Below are 19,744 nucleotides of genomic sequence, written 5' to 3' on the forward strand. Positions count from 1 at the left end.
TTAAAGACTCCCTCCGAAAACGTTTCAACCGAAAGAAAAGAAAAAAAGCAGCGGATGTTCTCACTAAATCCTCATTTCCTCCTCCACTGCTATTGACATTTGCGTGTAACCTACAAAAGCTGTGGCTTAATGATTCCTGCCATTTGGCCACCTTCACTCTAACACCATCTTTAAATCTACTCAAGCAGATAGCAGTTCTTTCTGCAATTAATTATGCATAATTGTTATACTTCATGCAACTTTCTAGCTCCTCTAAAATAACAGATCGCTTAGCACATAGCTGGTAAATTATGAAAACATAGAACTTAAAAAATTAAAGTAAAATAAAAATAATTAAAAAAAAAACACTGGCATTAAGCAGTGGGATACTTGTACTTAGCTGAGCAGCACATTCATTTTTTTCATCAATTTATAAAGCCAAGGGTCATAAAGCAGGGCTGAAACTTTACATGCTCATAAAGTACAATTGGAATGCTTATTTGACCAATCAGATCACTTGGCTGGAAGCACCATTTTTATAATAGCGTTTAACTTCAATAACTTATGGCATGAATGATTTCTAACAGGAAAGGGTTTAGTCAGTGGAAAGAACAGAGCTGTTGTCTATCACACACACACAATATTACACAATAGGCTTCACCGCAACACTTCTCTTCAGACATTAGCTCTTAATTGCCTGGAGACTTTTATGTTCAGGACACTGACCTGAGAGATACAGCACTTATATCACTGTTACAAGCTTCAACCTCACAGTCCTGTGAGCTTTTGGATAAATTGCTCATCTCAGCTGGATTAAAATGAACTCTGTGACCTTGCAGATCAGATTTTGCCCATTGCATGTGTCAAGGTGCCAGATGCATTATTGGAATTTTCCTCTTTGCGTTTTCTAAGAGAAAGACACTGGGAAGCAAATGCAAGTCCTCCTGACTGTGCAGCAGAAAAGATGATTGGCACTCCTCCTCTCCATCAGTGTGACAATGACAGGTGATGGAGGTGAAAATGACATTGGTTTCTGCAGTGATGCACTGCTCTGGAGGATACCGCTATGCTGCCAGCTACTGGCAGGGCCTGTCTCGTTAGCATGTGTCACACGCGCCTCAAGGCGGGTGTCACTTAATAACTCTGCCCGCATCTGTTTGGATGTGTGCGCGCGTGCACGGACTGCGCCGCTAACGGGATTTGTCATCCTGAACAGAGCGAGCCAGGGGGGACTGCATTGGTTCAATTCGGCAGTTGTTCTCTGTTCTGAGGCGCTGAGCGCCATTGCATGGGGTCAAATAAAGGATGACATCTTTGACACCCCATTTTAATTATTTTATCTAACTTAAACGCATCTCACTTGCTAGCTGATATCTACCCCCTCAGTTCAAACCCACCACTCTGCCAGCTTTGGGTACGTCTTCACCACAATCCTCCATCCCGGGCAGAGCTGACAGAGCTCAGCAGGCTTATATAATGCTTCAAAAGCATAAAAGTGCTCCCCCTCTTTATCTATCTTTGCCATGCCGCCTGTTCCCGCAGAATGCATCTGACATGATGGACGTATCAATGGCAGAACAGGAAAACAGTAAAGGAAGGCAGCTAATTCAAGTCTGATTGAGGAACATGATGAAAGGCACATAGCCTAGAGAAAGATATGATGAAATCCTCACATGCAGATGAGACAAAGAACTAGTAAGAACAGTCATCAGATTGATCTTTTCTCTATACCCCGAGTGGAACAGTGACACAGAATTAACCATTCTCCGCTCACATGTGCATCAGCAATGTCACATTCTATGTTGTTCAGTTCTGTTTCAGACAGTGCCCTTGTAAACAGTTTGTTGATTAAGCCTTGATGTTTGTAAATTTACGTTCAGCGTGTTTTCAACCTGTAATGCAGTTTAATGTGCTTAGTGCCACTGAGTGTAAGTGAGTGCTTGGCCGTTCCCCAGAGAGAGATAGCAGCTGGATCAGACTAATCTAATGTAGCCTCAGTGTCTAGGGAGCCATCCATTGCTTATCAGATCCTTCATTCAATAACTATGAGAGCAATGCCAGCCTATGGAGTCGCAAGCCGAATACTGTCGAGATCTGCTGTTTTTGCTTGATTTTGTGACTCAGTGTGTGTGTGTGTGTGTTGTTTTGCAGACTCGATGGACGGCTGTTCTTCAGACTGTAATGGAAATGGAGAGTGTGTGGCCGGACATTGCCACTGCTTTGCTGGCTTCTTGGGTCCCGAATGTGCCAAAGGTAGGAAGTGTACTTACAGATGAGCCTGTTATCATTTCATATCATGCTTTTTTTTCCATTCTTTTATTGCAGTCAAGTCTTATGAAAAAGCACAGCATGCTCACTGCTGCTGAACTTGTTCTAGTAGATTTAATATTGTAATATTAACAAGCATTATTAAAAAGAGAAAACTAATAGAATTTGGGTTGATGTGAAAACTCATTTGAACTCCTTCCAAAACCTGCTTGCAACTAAACCCTGGTGTGGTTCACTATGTGAACACAGATTGCAAACCACACTGTAATAAAAAGGTAGAAAAACTGAGATAACGTTTGATGATATTCATATGGAAAAGATACGATCAAACCAACATAGTCAATCAGAAGGACTAAAACCTCTCCAAAAACTCTTTTACATCTATGTCAAACTTTGTTGGTTTCTTCAAACAAGGGAGACAAGAATCACTTTCCTCAAGATTTGGTTCAAACTTTGATTTGTGGGTCACGGTTTTGATCCGGTTTAATATATGATTTGTGTAACAACAAAACCATAAAAATTCCGAAAAATCCTTTTTATTTAACTTGCTAAAAAGCAAGTAACAATTAAGAAAAAGCTTTCAGTTGGCTTTTACTAAGCTTAATAAATGTATTGAATTTGCACAACACACATGCTTGACCCTTTCAACATAAACATGTGCAATCTCCCCTTCGATTCTTTTTAATGGTGGAACATTGGATTCAGTTTGTGGCATTCCAGCTTCAAACTGTTACCATGTCATTGTGTAGTAAGCAGTCACACCTCGTGTCTCATCAGTAAAAATAAAGTTTCACCAAGAAACATCCCAGAAGTCCATTTTAGTTTTTCTACATTTAATAAGCCTACTTTCTTCATTTTCCATTTATTTCCTGTCACAAGGCTGCTGTTTTATTTGTTTTTTTTTAAATAAAGCTGCAGTCAGACTGAAAACTTCCTGCTGGGATGTTTCACATAAAAAAATGTTGCAAAAGCTAAACTGGATGGATTTCTTTTGATGGAAATCCTCTGTAGGAAGTGTTTAGTGGGACTGATATATAATTTTGACTTGCTTGCTGTTGCACATGTGGCTGACTGTCATCGAAGACTTCCTCTCTACTTGAATGCTAACTCGTTATTACCAATACTTACACTATGTGGAATAATGACATTGAAATAAAGGGGATCAGTGGGATATTTTATGAGTCCTTCACAAAACTTCTGTCTTTCCGTCGCCTCCTTTTGTTCCATCTCATTATCCATCTTCCTCCTTCTCATCTCCTTCATCCCATGGACATGCTGTCTGTGTAGAAGAAGCATCTGTCTAGCTGTGTTGGAACAGGTGATGAGCTTAGAATTTCTTGTGATTTGTTTACAGTCATAATTTATTCAGATTTTCTTCTTATCTCTGCTCATTTGTGTGTGAAGGAGGTGTTTTCTCTTTGAAAACTTTAACATCTAGTTTTAGCATGAGCTCTGCAGAGTGCGACGTTGTTGCTCTGTAACATTCTCACAGGATCAAAGAAGTGAGTCACAATTGCCCAACCCCCAAATGTGCTGGGCCTTCGCCGCAATAATATCCCAGAAAAAGAGTCGGACCCTTCCTTTTAATGCATTTGATTTCCTGAGCCGTAACTGTCAGCATGTCATCCGACATTTGCCGACTTTCTTCTACCTGGCTGTCATTACATTAGCCGCACAGCTCTGCATCACTGCGGGGAGATAGCTCTGCTTCCCACTCCCATTCTTTAAACGCCTAATGCTCTCCTTCTTAATCTTCCGTTTTCACGATTGTTTTCACGGCCTGTTCAGAACCGGAGAGGTGATGTTGGGGGGGATTTCTACAATTTCTGGGTTGCCGTGGTTGCCAGGCTCAGGTGGTGCTTGAGTAAATTGAAACAGCATGAGGGATAAGCTCGAGTGTGTGTGAGAGAAAAGAAATTTAAAAAAAAGACGATGCGGAGACAGAGGCCGTTCAAGGATTTGCTGAATCCGCGCACTAGCTGAGATAAGAGAGCGTAGCCCCACTCATGGTAGGTTAACGCCGTTTCCCAGTTAATATACTGCACCAGTGTGTGGGGGTTCATATGGGCAAACCATTGAGTATATGAGTAATCCCTGATTTTTATGTTCCAGATTCATGCCCGGTGCTGTGCAGCGGCAACGGCTTGTATGAGAAAGGAAAGTGCGCGTGTCTGGCTGGGTGGAAGGGGGCCGAGTGTAACGTGGAGGAGGATCAGTGCATCGACCCCACCTGCTCCAACCACGGCACCTGCATCCAGGGCGTCTGCATTTGTAGTCCCGCCTACAAGGGGGTTAACTGCGAGCAAGGTAAGAGGTTTTTAATCATGATTTAAAATGTTCTGGCATTGTTCTCAGTCAAAACAAGGATTTTAGGTAGCAAAGGAGAAAGTCAGTGTGTTTTCTGATGTACTTACTAATGGTAACACTTGTAGGCGGGACTACTTCATTTGTATGTGTATACTTTGTATGGCTTTACTGTTTAAATAATGAAAAGTATCTTCTTATCTTATCCTCGACTTTTACAAGTCGAAGCATCAGAATGAAGCGGGGCAGGGATCTTGTGGCCCAACCAGTGTATTTTCTGCATCACAAATACACTCATTTTCAAACGTCCTTTTTCCGTCTGCTCCTGATTCACAATTATTTGAAGATGTAAACACCTGAAATGCAACATTGAGCTTTATTCCTTTTTCTTTAAACTTGTCCTCCGTCTTTAGCCCTTGTGATATCCTAGGCACTTTAACATTGGGAGTTGGGTCATCTAGACCCACTAGACAGTGCTCTGAACTTTTTTTCTTCAATGATTTGTGATCTTCACTGGTGTCCATGGATTACATGAAATCTTTCCACCTTTATCCACCTTTGTCATGGTAGGGAGAACACGTCAATGCAAGGGTGGGGTCATCTAAGATAACAGAAGGGTTAAAAAAAATGCTACAAGAACAACACTAAAAACACAATTTTTATCAGAGTGGGTCTTCAAATGTTTATTTTAATAATCATCTCTTCAATCTTTCTTTTTTAAATGTTTCTTTTTATGTTTTATTTGAAAAACTCTGAATTGTCTTTGCACACAAAATGTACAAAAACACTAGCCTTTCCTTTATCTAGAATGTTGCATCTATAAATAGTCACAGACTTACAGAGAAAAGACCCCCAGCCAAGACTCAAAGGAGCAAAAATCGTTGTTGTGAGACAGCAGTGTTAACCATGGCCATATCATACAAATGAAGTTAGAATGCAATTATTACGCATATGACTGTGCTATTACATGGTCTAGCAAAACTAGACTACACTCTCCTCACAATTCCCTTGTTTTCCACTGTGGATAATCCAGCATAACTGAGGTTCCAGGAAAGTTCAGCCAAGCGTTACATTGCAGTGTTGCTGCAGCGTCACAGTGCACAGCAGTGATAATCGGCTGATGCCGCACAAGTTAAAGGATAAAATCAGAGAAGTAAAAACAAAGACGAGTGGGAGTTTGTTCAGGCTTTTTGCTGGATGGAAGAATGCTGTTTGGATCATACTGTCATTTTAAAAGACTTCAATAATAAATGAGTCACACTGAGCTTCTTCTCCCTCAAACCCAAGAGTGCTTAAAGGCTTGTGGTTCCTGATGAGAGAACTGGCTGCATTTCCTGTTGGATATGATTGCTGGCAGTAATTAAACAACAAATTTAGAGAACCAGCTGTACACTGAAGTCACAACAACACCCAAACTTGATGCAGCAAAGGAAGAAGTGGGAGGTCGCATTTGCTAAATAGAACGTGCTGGAAAAAAAAAACATCTATGAGGAATAAATAGAAGCAAATGTCTAAAAGAGAATCAGTACACATGCATTCATTATGTGACATATATAAGTCACCAAATAAACAAAGGACTAAGTGATTTAAAAAAAATCCCCTCTACAGGTCTTTTATAAAAGAGACCTTGGAATTGCTGCTGCCTGTCTCCCACTTAGATCACTTCTTCCTCCTCGTCCTTTAAATAAATGATTTTAAATGAAGCTCAACAATATCAAAAGCAGAAAATTAAATAAATAATTTATGTTTAAATTGTTTTTTTATGCTAATTGATTGAATGACTGAACCATACTGTATATGAATATTGAGGAATATTGTTATTATTATTTTTATAGAGGCTGTCGTATGTTCTGGGACCACCACACGGGCTAAAATTAGAACTGTAAGATTTTTAGATTGTAATGTACATGTAGTAGGTAACTGAAACAGAGGTAGGTGGAATGGTGGAGTGGTGAGGCTACAGGGAGCAGAGGTGGAAAAAAAAGACTGAGAACTTGTGGTTAACAGAGAAACAGTGTTTTAAAGAGGAGAAGAGGTGTGGGCTAACAGGTTAGAATGGGTGGAGGAAGGGTTAAGGTGTGATGTTTGACCAAAGAGTGTCAGAAAGAATGAAAAGAAAGGTGTAGAAGACTGTGTTGAGAGCAGCCATGTTGTTGGTTTAGAGGTTTTTACACAATTTGAGTTGGAGGTAGAAGAGATGAAGATGTGGAGGATCTCTTTGGGAGTGATGAGGGCGGACAGGATCAGGAATGTATGATGTTTTGCAGATACATGCAGGAGAGGAGGAAGGGTGGAGGCTGGAGCTCCAGAGGAAGACCAAGGAGGAGGTTCATGGGTGTAGTGAAGGAGGACATGAGGATGGTTGGTGTGAGGGAGGAGCAAGCAGAGAGTGGGTTAGTCTATGGGAGAGGATTTGCTATGGCGCCCCCTACAGGGTGCAGCTTAAAAACAAAGATGAAAAAGAATTAAATAAAATATTGTTAATATCATGTCCATGTCATTTATACTATTTTCTGTTATTTCGTTTTTTTTTTCTTTTTTATTGCTGGAAATAACCCAAATACAATTCCAATACCTCAAGTAGCGACTTTAATGCTTGACCAGACGCCAGAGACGCCAAAGGTCCGTTGTTTGTAACGCGCAAAAGTAAACAAAATATTCCCTGTCCAAAGCTCTTGAATTTATTCTTGTGCATAAAAAGTATGTAGCTCATTTTCAAGATTTTTTAAAATAAATAATAAAAATATATAAAACACTACAAAAGACCGAACCTGCAGGTGAACAGGTACACTCTCATTCACTCTCTAAAATCATTTGACAACAATGGCAGTTACAGCTCCAAATATCATGTTATCATTGTTACAATGCAACAGTCATTATGTATTATATGTTGATCAATATTTTATTTAAGATTGATATACATAAAACTATAGAGACATAACTTACTGCTTGTTTTTGTTAGTACACGCATAATCAACACAACAATCAACTAGTTGTCTTCATTTTTACATTTATTTACCATATTAAACATCATCTTTTTTTTGTGCAATGTTTTAAACAAAAAATATTTTTTTAAGAAAAGCATTGTTCCAAATGTCTTTTTTTACTTGTTTCATACACAAAAGAAACTGTCTTTACTTATGAAGTTCACCACATTATAACTTTTAATTCCTCAGAACTTCCATTAAGTGTATGCCATTGAATAAGGTATCACTATATTTTTCTCAATGTTCAAGTGTTTTCTGCCTTTTAATGTCAACTTTTTAGAATAGAAAGTTTTTCACTTAATGAAGAAAAAGGCAAATAAAAACAAATATTTCATCATTTACCGACAGTTGCTGAGTAATGAGGAACAAATAAGGACCTCTCTGGTAGTTAATTATTATGTTGACCACTTCATAAATCTGTTCATTTGAGTAACCAATAATTAGTTTTTGGCTCATTAGCCAAAAAATAAGACACAACCTAACACCATAGAGTTTTCTGGCTATCACAGAAATTGGAAACAAGTATGATAATAAAAAATAAAGTACTTTACAACCAAAAATGTATCCTACATTCGGATTTGTTGAAGTGATTCTCCACTATGACAATAATTTAATGTACAATATTGATAAAACCCTCACTAACAAGTAAATGAGCATTCTTTTGTTACAAAACATGAATTATAGGTTTATAAATTGATAATCTATTTGTTTTACTTTTTTATCTTACAACTGAAACATTATCAACCTTCAAGTAAGGTGTTTGATAAAAACATTCCCCTTATCTGCTGGTTTTTCTTCTTCTTTGTGTCACTTTCTGTACCAAATGATGGAGATTTTCAAGCAACCAAGCCTGAAACTTTTTTTTCTGTCTGTTGGGTTTTTAAATGTATTTCCTGATTAGCCAAGAAAATACTAAACAACTAGTAACATCTTACAGTCACTTTCTGTCATTTGCTCTTACATCTCAGCCTTGTAAAAAAAAAGTAAAAGAAAAAGAAGAGAAGAGGCCAAAACATGATCAAAAACAAACAAATAAATGATTTTCAAACAAGAATGATGTCAGACGTGATTAATAGCCGATGGCACAGCTGCCTTAAACACTTCTGCGCTGTAACCTTCACAGCGGTGGCCTGCAGAGACATGTTCAGGTGTGTGACCTTCAGAGGCAGAGCTGAGCCGGGTTGAGCTGAACTCAGCTGAGCTTTGCCTCTGTGCTGAGGGCTGTAATTACACACACTAACGCAACGTGTCACAGACCACCCTGACACACACAGGCACACACACACACACACACCACCGCATCCCTTATCATAGCTTCAGCTCTAAGTGTCCTATGAAGTGTAATGTTGTGGAACAGATACAGGGATTGTAGCTGGGGTGGTTAACTCCTGGATGGGATGCAAAGAACACTGCTTTCACACTCGATGAACTGATGATTATAATGAGACACCCCACCACCCCCTCCACCTCTTCAGAACACCCGATGACCCCTTAACTCCCTCCTCTCCCCTCCCTCTTTCTGCAGTGGACTGCGCGGACCCTCAGTGCGGCGGGCACGGCGTGTGCGTGCGGGGGGAGTGCGTATGCTCGGCCGGGTGGGCCGGACAGAACTGCGATGAGCCGCTGCCGGCTTGTCAGGAGCAGTGTTCGGGACATGGGACATATCTCCAAGAGTCAGACTCCTGCGCCTGCCAGCCAAACTGGACAGGACCGGACTGCTTCACCGGTAAGACATGTTTACACAAGGCTTTGACTTCCAGGTTGAAGCCTTTTTAGAAGCAAAGCAACTGGAGCTCTGTGCAGTTCATATATACTACACCAGTGGTTCTCAACCCTCTGCCTGTGGAGTGGTACCGATCAATGGGACAGTTGATACCGGGCCACAGAGAAAAAAAGCCTGACCTATATTTTTTTATTTTATTTATAATCTAAATCTGAATAAAGTTTTATTTTGGAAAATTACTGGGTTCTACTCACCACATCCGACTCTTAGTTGACATTTTCTTCACGTCTTGAAAATTCATGTTACTTTCTTAACCCTTGTGCTATCCTAGGCACTTTAACGTTGGGAGTTGGGTCATCTAGACCCACTAGACAGTGCTCTGAACTTTTTTTCTTCAATGATTTGTGATCTTCACTGGTGTCCATGGATTACATGAAATCTTTCCACCTTTATCCACCTTTGTCATGGTAGGGAGAACACGTCAATGTAAGGGTGGGGTCATCTAAGATAGCACAAGGGTGGGCTATCCACCGACTCCACCGACCGCTAACTTGGAATCCCTAAGCAAGCAAAAGTTAACAAAAACGAATGTATTTGGGACATTTCTTTTAGCAGAAAACAGCATGTTAGGAAACAGAAGAAGAATCTTCAACTTCAAGATAAAAGAAAGTGGCGTTTAACAGACAAAAAACCAGGAGTCTTTCCCCCAAATATGGATTCATTGTGACAGTTGTTTCCACTCACAGTAAAAAATAATGCATAGCATTCAGCATCTATCTGGCTTTCTGATGGTACAAGGATGCTGGTAATAATGTTGCTCAAATGGTGGATTCATGTTTAGTATATGTAGAATATATATTTATTTTTTGCTGCACCTTAAAAGTAGAATGCGCTTGAAGTTGGCATCCAATTTTTTAGCTTCCACTTTGACAGTTATATGAGTGAAGGGAAAAATTTATATCACATTTTACGGATTCATACACTAAATCTGGTGTTTAAATAAAGTTTTAAACAACTGCAGATATTTTACAGAGGATAATTAACTTTCCTCCAATAGTTAAGGGAAACTGTAAGTAAAAAAGTTTAAAAAAAAACACCTTAATCCTCATTTTAATCTCCATTACACTCTTTATTTCACACTCACCATGAAAAACACTAGTTAGTAGATTTCCAGCAATGCTGTAGCTTCATATGATATGTCCTTGCAACTTTGAAGACCTTTAGGGGAAGCATGGGTTTGTGCTTTGCTGTGGAAAGTGTGTATTTGTTAGTGCAAGATTCTGGGCTGCTCTCACGTTTATGCAAGTTATAAATGAGATTTCCCCTCGTGACTCTGACTGCAGCTCACAGAAGCGCGCTGAAACTCATTTTACTTTGCATATCCACTGTCGTGCACACATGCACACAGCCGCTCTGACACACATACTCCTGTCAAACAAACGAACGCAAAAAAAAAAAAAAAGAGCAGTGCTGAAAAGGACCCCTATTATAAATTGGCTTGAAGGCCGGTAGGAGACTGTAGCTCTGAGAAGCATTTAGGTTGGCATTCAAAAGCTCCTTGGTGTTTATTGTAATCTTATTTACCTTTATATTTGCTAGTTAAATCCAACTATAAAAGCCTTTTGTTGCATCTACCTTTGTTTGCACTCCAAAAATCTCTGCAGTTAAAAAGGCAGCAGCCCTGCATTGACTGTGCAAAGAAAAATATAAAATAAAATAACTCCCCGATGGTCCTAGCAACGCTAACAAAGGTGGTGTAAAATACAGAATGCAACACGGCACCATTATCAGAAAGACACACGTCCTTTGTCATTGCAGCTCGAGCTGACAGAAAGGAAAATAGCCATTAGGACTCCATGTTTTTTTTTTCTTTCCCACTGGTGTGCTCTACAATGCACACCAGTGATTTGCTGGAAACAACTATTGCCCGCTAATGTATATGCATGCGCTATTATGGCGATATAGCCCATGATAATGATAGACCGTGGCTGAATATTTCAGATATGAGCCGCCTCCTCTCTACCTGCAAGGCTTTTAATCAAAAGGAGCCACTGATTCTGTGTCCTGGTCTTGTTGAGGCATAGCTAAGTTAATGTAATTCTAATAGAGAGCTGGAAAAAAAAAACTCTCAAACTTTAATCCACTTTTTACTCCCTCTCCATGCTATGTATATTTAAATTGAAATAACTTTTTACTGCAGCTGGATAAGTAGACTTTGTGTGCCTCCAGCACTCTGCTCCCTTTACTGATGGATGAGGCTTTTCGTCTGAAGAGATGGGGAGAGTTAGATGGTGGGGAGTGCAAAGGAAAGAAATAGACAAAAAAAAAGGTGTGGGGGGGGCGATTTTTAAAGGAATGCTGGAAAAGACTGAAGGGGTGAAAGGGAAATGGAATAGGGCTGACAAGACACAAAGATGGAGACATCTGGCAAGAGAAGTGATATTAACATAACGACTAAACTTGATAAAATGTCAGAAAAGAGTAATAGAACTGGATTGGAATCCCAGTGGTTTAAATATGCGGCGCAAATACGAATCGTTTGGCTTTTATTGTGAGTCTATTCACTCTTCTCGTCCTTAAGGGAGCTCAGCTATTAGAGGTGAGAAGATTGTATATTGTGAGAAAGGAGATGTCTTTAGTCTCTAAGGTTATTCCTCTCCATTGGTTGTAGTTTTTTTCCTCTATCACCTACAACCAAGGGCTCATTTCATACTTTCTAAACTTGTTTTTCTCTGCTTTGGGTCCCCTGTGCCTCTTTAAACTTATTTTTCCTTGCAGTTCTCTATTCCTCCATCTGTTCCCCCTCGCTTGTCCTCTCACGCTTTTTGCTCACACACGTCTCCACCCACCTGTTCAACAGAGCTGTGCCCGGTGCCATGTGGAAGCCATGGTGTTTGCTCAGAGGGCCAGTGCCAGTGCGAGGAGGGCTGGACTGGCGCTGCGTGTGACCAGAGAGCATGCCATCCTCGCTGCGAAGAACACGGCCAGTGCCACGACGGGACCTGCATCTGCCAGCCTGGCTGGGAGGGAGAGCACTGCAACATTGGTGCGTGTTAATGTGTTCTTTTATGATTCTGAATTTGGATGATTTATTTTAATATTCATGAAAGTGTGAAGTTATGATTTTTCTCTCCACACGTTTTTTTTTTTTTTTCTCACAGTCACTCATGACTTGGATGTCGTAGTAAAAGGTAGTTTATTTTTACTAAAGATTGTATTTTGGTATTTTGCAGCTACATCCTGCTGCCAAAATGAAACAATGTTCATTGCTGTGTGTTTATGTGGTCACTCCTTTTCAGACGGCTGCCCAGGGTTGTGCAGCGGGCATGGACGCTGTACCCTGGAGCAGAATGGCTGGCGCTGCATCTGCCAGCCTGGATGGAGCGGGCCTGGATGCAGTGTTGTCATGGAAACTGACTGCAGCGATGGAACCGACAATGACGGAGGTGACATTCTAGCATTATCTATCATTTTCCATCTCTTTCTGTCTTCTTTACCTCTTCCGTTTCTATTTTTTCTGGCAGATTGTCCATTCTGCCCCATCATTTCTCACCTCTTTTCTCCTGGCAGAAAAGAAAAAAAATCTGTTCAGGGCTGTTGTCCCTGTCCTGCTGAGACTCTTGTAGATCCCTGCTGCCTGTTATTGTATTGTGTTTGGGTGTAATGTATGCGTTTTTGTTTTGTGTAAGTCTGCATGTCTGTTCTTCTTTTCAATCAAAGCCAAATGTCTGTTATGCAAACAACCTGCCAGGATAAAAAGCACTCAGGGAAAATATTGTAATGTCTGAATATATCAAGCCGTGCGCTAAAGATTTCTGTTCTTTTTTTTTTTTTTTTTGCGGTGCAATGTAACGGGTAAAAATGTGCATCAATCTGGAGTATACTGTAGGTGTGTGTGCTTCTTTTTTTTTTTAAATCCTTAGAAGCCAAAACCAGAAACAAGCCTTTTAGCTGGAGCACCACTCATTTCCTGCCCATTACAGGCTCTTCTCCAATACTTAACCAGTCTTGATACAGTTTCACTTTGAAACTCCATCACATATCCATAATGGACATGACCGTTAGGCCTGTGCTGTAATCCATCATTGCAAACAAGGTGGTGTTGCCTTTGAATGAAGGGGAGAAAAAAAAGCATTTTTTTTTTTTTTTTGTGGTTCACAGTCATGTTCAGTCATGTTTGAATCCGCACCAGCAGGAAACCACAAACACACTTTTTTGTTTTTTCACTGGTGGGGTGTTCTGATAGCTAAAAACCAGCGCTTTTTTGTTGTTTTTTTTGCACCCATTGTTTACCAAAGCTGCATGACTGATTCAGCCGGCACTTCAAAGTGTCAGTGTTGATGGCTGCTTACAACATGAGTCATGGGTCCTTATCCTGGATAATCGGAAAGCCATGGAAGAAAACATAACTTATAAACTGTAAAATGGGGCTGAAGAGGGGAAACGAAGTAAGGCAGGGCCGTGTTCCACCAGCAGTGGTGTACACATGAGCATATTACTATGTCCTATCAATGAAATGTTTTTGTTTTTTAAAGAAATTTTTTTTGATTGTAAAGCTATCTTCACATCGCCCCCGGCAACGCGCATTTAAGCGGCCACTTCCACTGAAAAGTCTATGTAAAAACATGTTTTGAGCTTCTGCGTTCAAAACTCACATAGATGCACAGCTATGCAAAATTTGCAAAAAGGTTTGGGCTCAATGTACAAAACGCTTGGCCGTTAAACACAAGTTGCTAATTAAACCAGGTCAAACTTTGACCAATCAGGGGTTCAGAGTGATGAATGGATGATGTTCAACTGTTTAAAAAAAGATCATGAAGGAGAAAGTAGTAATTGTGGCTTGTCCCGTGTTTAGAACGTTCAAGAACTTGCATTTAGCGCATTCTTGAATGCGGGTCAAATGCCCTCATCAAATAGTTTAACGTTTTAGGAATGATGTATAAATTGCTTGAATTGCTTGCGATGTATAAAAATAGTTCTTATTTATTTTATAGTTTTTAGTTTTTTAAAGTGGCAAACAATTTCTAATTGTCTAATTTTTTTAAGGAACACTTCACCCCAAAATAGCAATGAACTGCTCGCAGTGAACTTTACTGTAAATATCCAATAAAAAAAATTTTTATTTAAAGATCTCCCGAGGAGTTTCTTCAAGACTGGAGTAACTTAAGTCGAGCTGCACATATTAAAAAAGGAGGAGCTTTCGTGAACACAGTTGCAAATGGCAGTTATAAATGCCACTCTATAGGGATTGACGGGTGGCATTCTCCAATTCTCACCTGTGATATTTAAACAAGAATGGCAGAAAGATTAGATTAATATTGCCTTGTTCTTGTATTTTGCTTAATAAAAAATATTTCTTTTTTTAGGCTTTTACACTATCCTAGCTTAAAATCTGTTATTTGGCTCAAGAAAGGCAGCAAAAATGCTCAAAGTCCAGATTTGTCTTTGTCCTCTGGTTCCTCTTATTAGAATCAATAACACAAAACAAATATGTTGGCTTTAACAAAATCTTAGGGTGTATTCGTGCCGGGAAAACTGTTTGGTCTGGACCCATTCAGCTTAATTTGGTCTGGATAAAGTCCGGAACTTTCCGTTTGGCCTGAATTCAGATTGCCATCAAGGGGACCTTCCTGTTGCGGACTAAAGTTTGGAAACAAAACCATGTGACTAAAGATCTTGTCACTCATTGGTCAGGAATAATGAGGGTGGGGCAAAGCAACTGGAAGCAGAAATTATGGAAGTCCTGCGCCTTAATTTATTTCAACTTTATGTTTTTTAAATTCTTGAACATTTATATCAACTTCGGGTTTAAAAAAATGTTAATCTCTTTTTTGGTCCGATGGAGTCATGCTGTTTCTCGCAAGATGGCAGCTAAGTGTTTATGACAGTGAAAAGCAATGTGTGTCATATTTAAAATTGTTTTGCTGAGTCTGAATTCATCACATTTCAATGAGTTGCCGTGTCTCGTAGTTGTGGTGTTCTGGCATTATTTTAAGAGAATTCTGTTAAGGAACTGCAAGTTTGCTTATAGGGTGATGTTACAGCAGTGCCTGTCATGCGCATGTCGCGCAAAAAGACACAGAAAAGCATGTAAGAAGTGTGTTAAAAAAACGTTCTAACAAATAAACTGTCGAATCCTTTTTTCTGTTTGATAGCACGACCATAGTTGCTTTACATCTGATCTGTGTCAGCAGCAGCTTTATCGCTATATGGAGTCCTGTGACAACGGACAGCATAGACAATGATGGATCCCTAACTCATTCTACATCCATGACTCCACTTATTGCTATATAACAATACTATAATTTATTGATATTGTAGGTGTGCCACATCTGACTAACCCTAAAGAGCAAAACTGGAAATGGTGTTAATGAGATTGGTTTATACGTTTGGTTTTTCCCAGTTCACTGCTAGTCTTATAAGGCACTAAATAAACCAAAGCCTCATGAGAAGGGTAATTGATTTTAATGGGAGTTTGGAGGTCGGACCGAGGAGACCTTCAGGAAGGTAAGGGACTAGAATGAGGACTTAAGCCGTGCCAAGCTAAGCAAAGCAGCAAAACGTTAGATGAAGGTAGTTGTTTTACCTGATACTCCTCAAACAGGTTAGTTTGAATTTAAATATGTCTTATTGGTTTGGTTTATTATTTAAATTGCTTATATTTAGTCTCTGCATACTTTTCTGCAGCAGACAGCCTAACAGAGACTTTTGTTCAGCAAAACTGTAACATATTGAACTTCGGTTTCTCTTTTTCTGTATCTACAAAGCAAGCATGAACCACCATTGAGTGAATTTTTGAGACTTTGTTTAGCAGCTCTACTGTCTTCTCAACTCCCCTTTAGTAAGTCTGAGAATAGTGGGGGTTCTCCTGCCTGTCTCTCAATTTCAGCTAAAGTAGCATGACGTCTGACTGAGTTGCACTCTCAATAAGTGGCTTGTGTCTGGATTTATTGGCTGCTCAGACTGGTGCGCCACTTGCCCTTCTTTGTTGAGTACTCCCTACAGCCTTGACAAGGAATTCTATCTTAAAGGGAACTGATGCCAAAGAGATTCAATGCAAAGCTAATAAAACCACTTTTTCCTAAATTCTAGTTAGACATTCACAATTTTTTTTAACGTTAGAAAAATGTACTTTTTGGCATCTAACACTTGGAAGATTCCATCATTGCAGTTTTTTTTTTTTTAATTTGTAAAGCTGATACCTTTTGAGACACGGGTTAATCTGATTTCAAATGTAGGTTTTAACTGGGGTGTTATTCAGAAAGTGGAGGAAACAGATACACATTGAAATTCCTAAATAAAGTATTAAAAATGTAGGCTAAATATAGGAATTTTCTGGAGTATACAGTTAGTCGCACCAGAGAAAAAGTCGCACTTTCAGGAGAAAAGAGCAACGCATCTGAACAAATCTGTCAAGCCTGGCGTAATGCTGCGTTCGCCCCAAACACCAATTATGCTTCATGTCTGGATTCAGATCTTCTAAGGAGAACTTTACCTTCTAGGAGCTGCATCTGAATGACGACGTCTTCAGAGGTACTTCTGTGTCTCTGTAACCCAGTTTGATGACTTGCTGTCCTACATTAGTCCAAGAAAGGAAAAAAGAAATAAGAAGAATAATGTCTCAATGCAAATAAGAAAATATCATAAAGTTAAGGTGGAGCACAGTAAGATTCTCCTCCGTGTTTTTTTGGATGGAACTTCTTCTTTTTCACTACTTCAGTAGCAAATACTCACACACACCTACAGTATCCCCTATTGGTTGTTAATGGGAAACAACCAATAGAGGGTAGCCAGTTGTTAGTGGTTACTTCTGAAGTGGCACCCCTAGCTAAACTATGCAAACACAATTAAAATTAAAATAAAAACCTGACTTATACACCCAAAAAATACAGTATTTTAATTGGTTACTCTACTATTTGTGCCATTTTATTTTTACCAAGGGCCCATCTAAGAACTTTCAGTTCATTCTTCAGTACATTACATATAAAAATACAGAAATTCTTCAAGCGACGACTTTCAATTGGAACAACAATGCAAACCAACACAGCTGGTATTTTCTCGAATGTATAAGAACGAATTTGATTTGAACTGAGATTTTTTTTTCTTTCTTTTTTTTTCTGGTGTGTGAATGTTGTGTAAGGTGATGGCTTTGCGTTTGTCGCATTTCATAGTAAAATTTTCCAATAAGAACTACTTTTAACGTATTGCAAGTTCACTCTGGTACAGCTGCGGTTCACAATGGTAAAATAATAAAGTAGCATTATTGTTTCAAGGCTAGAAAATAATGGGTTTGTAAAAGTATAAGTTAGATTAAAGATACAATTGTGCATGATTACCTAAAAAGTGTTCATTGAATGTGTGTCCATGGTGTTTTATTTGGAGAAATGAAAAACCATCTTCTGAGCATTTACTATCACTATATACAGTTTCATTTTCAAATACAACTTTGAAGTACAATTTATCTTAACACTCTCCACATGCTCACTGATGAACATAAAACAATCATCTCACATGCAAATTGTACAACATCTATGATAATTTGCATACAAATTCAACAATTACAAATGCAAAAGATTTGTGTAAATATACACCATGTATTGTATTCTAATGAGGCAGAATCAACATTTTTTATTGCTTTACTCTGAAATGCAGCAGGAATGTTGGTAAACTTTTTTAAATGTCTATGATGGATGCATCAAACTGGCAAATTTTGCTCTGATTATGCGAACAAGATTGATTCACCGGCAGTCTTTTGAAGACAATTCAGACTTGTCTTTCTGTGCTTCCGCCTTTGTGTGCTGCTTCTCAGATAACTTAATTTCCTATCACACAATTCTGGCATCTCCCTTAATTGGCAGATACAGGTGAGGCTCTCATAACTCAGTCTTGCGTAAGTCTTTTTTGTCTCCGAAGTCAGACAGAAGTGGAAAAAAGGCTACCTTGAGCATTCCGAGAATAAAGAGAAGCTCAGAAAATGAAAAAGAATGACAGTTTTAATTATTTTACCGCTATGAAAAAGATGTGCTTGAATTTTCCTCAAAAAATATTCTTCACTTATGAGCAACGTTGACTCCCATTTTATTAGTTTATTTACTTTGTTGTGCATGAAGTTAGAGTCGGTCCGAGTCATCATTTTGACAGGATGCACAATAAACAGGTCACAGGTACACAAAACATCATGCATATTTATACAAATGAAAAAAAAACTCAATTTTTAATGTGCATCATTTTGCATAACAAGCACTATTGCTTAGTAAGCTACAAATTTGAATAAACCTTAAATGACAATGACATTTGAAATTCAATTAATAGTGAGCTTTCAGGTTCAAATAGTGACTCTTATGGAAATCAACCATTGTACTACACTGCCTTTGTAGGAAGAGGTTATAATAGAATATTGTTGCCCTTTAGCTCTCTGCTCTGTGGTCAGATGCATTTAAATGTCAGCACTGTTTCCTGGCTTTTCAGAAACAGGCTTCAAATAGGAAACATGAAAAGCATCCGGACCCCCATTACCTGCTGCTGCGGTTTCGTCTCCGCGGCTCATTGTTTACCCCAGACTTTTATGGATCTCAGTCAAAAGACGTGCATGCACAGCAATAACAGCTGTAATCACATGATGATGACCCCCAATTAATTTTATTTGATCGATGCTGGCGATAATGACGATGCATGCGCAGTACATTATTACGCACTGCATTACCCCAGTTTGTCACTGTCAGATATGCAAAATTCATTAATATTATTAAAGCTTTTGGGACACAAAATTTCCTGTCTGCACCTTATTCATTCAACTCATTAAAGCTTTAATTAACTCTGCTTGATAAAAGTGCCTCAGCTTTGCCTATATTTAAAATGAAATGTCATTTTTCCTTGTTCCATTTTTTTCACCAGTGTGTTCCTAATGTTTGTTTTCAGATGGTCTGATAGACTGTGTTGATCCTGATTGTTGCGAGCAGCTGAGCTGCAGCTCCGACCCCTTGTGTCACGGTTCGGCCGACCCGCTGGCCCTGCTGCAGCAAAGCCCGCTGCCCTCCAGCGCACCCCCTGCATCCACCGGCACACACACCCAAGGCTTCTACAGCCGCATACGCTTTCTCCTCAGCAAGGCAGCCACACACACAATCCCTGGAGATGTGCCCTTTGATACCAGGTATGCACTTGTTAACTTTTTCCCGCACCTGGCTATGCGGGCGCATGCAAATCGCTTTAGGTATTTGTTTTCCGGCTCTCCCTCCTCCAGAGGTCTCACTGTGTCGAATGACATGAATAGCAGATAAAATAGCAAACAATTGTGTATAAAGAAATCATGATGTCCAGCATCTGTTAATGAGGGTGTGTCTATTTGCATCCATTTATATGTGTCTGCTTGCTGGTGGATGCATCTCAGCTCTCTTTTGTCACCCTGGAGATAAACTAGTGCTTGGTGGTGGATTGCTCCGTCCCACAGAATCACGGATTGACCTGCAGCTTTTGTTTGCAG

At 39.5% G+C, this 19,744-nt stretch overlaps 1 protein-coding gene across 1 annotated transcript in view; it reads left to right on the top strand.

Annotated features, from left to right (window-relative positions):
* tenm1 (teneurin transmembrane protein 1) overlaps positions 1–19,744 on the top strand; it is a 212,672-nt gene that overhangs the window by 115,661 nt on the left and 77,267 nt on the right. The window contains exons 9-15 of the mRNA XM_011480413.3: positions 2,131–2,232; positions 4,360–4,554; positions 9,064–9,264; positions 12,122–12,307; positions 12,423–12,452; positions 12,561–12,707; positions 19,180–19,414. Of these exons, the coding sequence (XP_011478715.1) occupies positions 2,131–2,232; positions 4,360–4,554; positions 9,064–9,264; positions 12,122–12,307; positions 12,423–12,452; positions 12,561–12,707; positions 19,180–19,414 (1,096 nt within the window). The remainder of the gene's footprint in view (positions 1–2,130; positions 2,233–4,359; positions 4,555–9,063; positions 9,265–12,121; positions 12,308–12,422; positions 12,453–12,560; positions 12,708–19,179; positions 19,415–19,744) is intronic.

This window comes from Oryzias latipes, chromosome 10, assembly GCF_002234675.1.
Source record: "Oryzias latipes chromosome 10, ASM223467v1".
NCBI classification, from domain to species: domain Eukaryota; kingdom Metazoa; phylum Chordata; class Actinopteri; order Beloniformes; family Adrianichthyidae; genus Oryzias; species Oryzias latipes.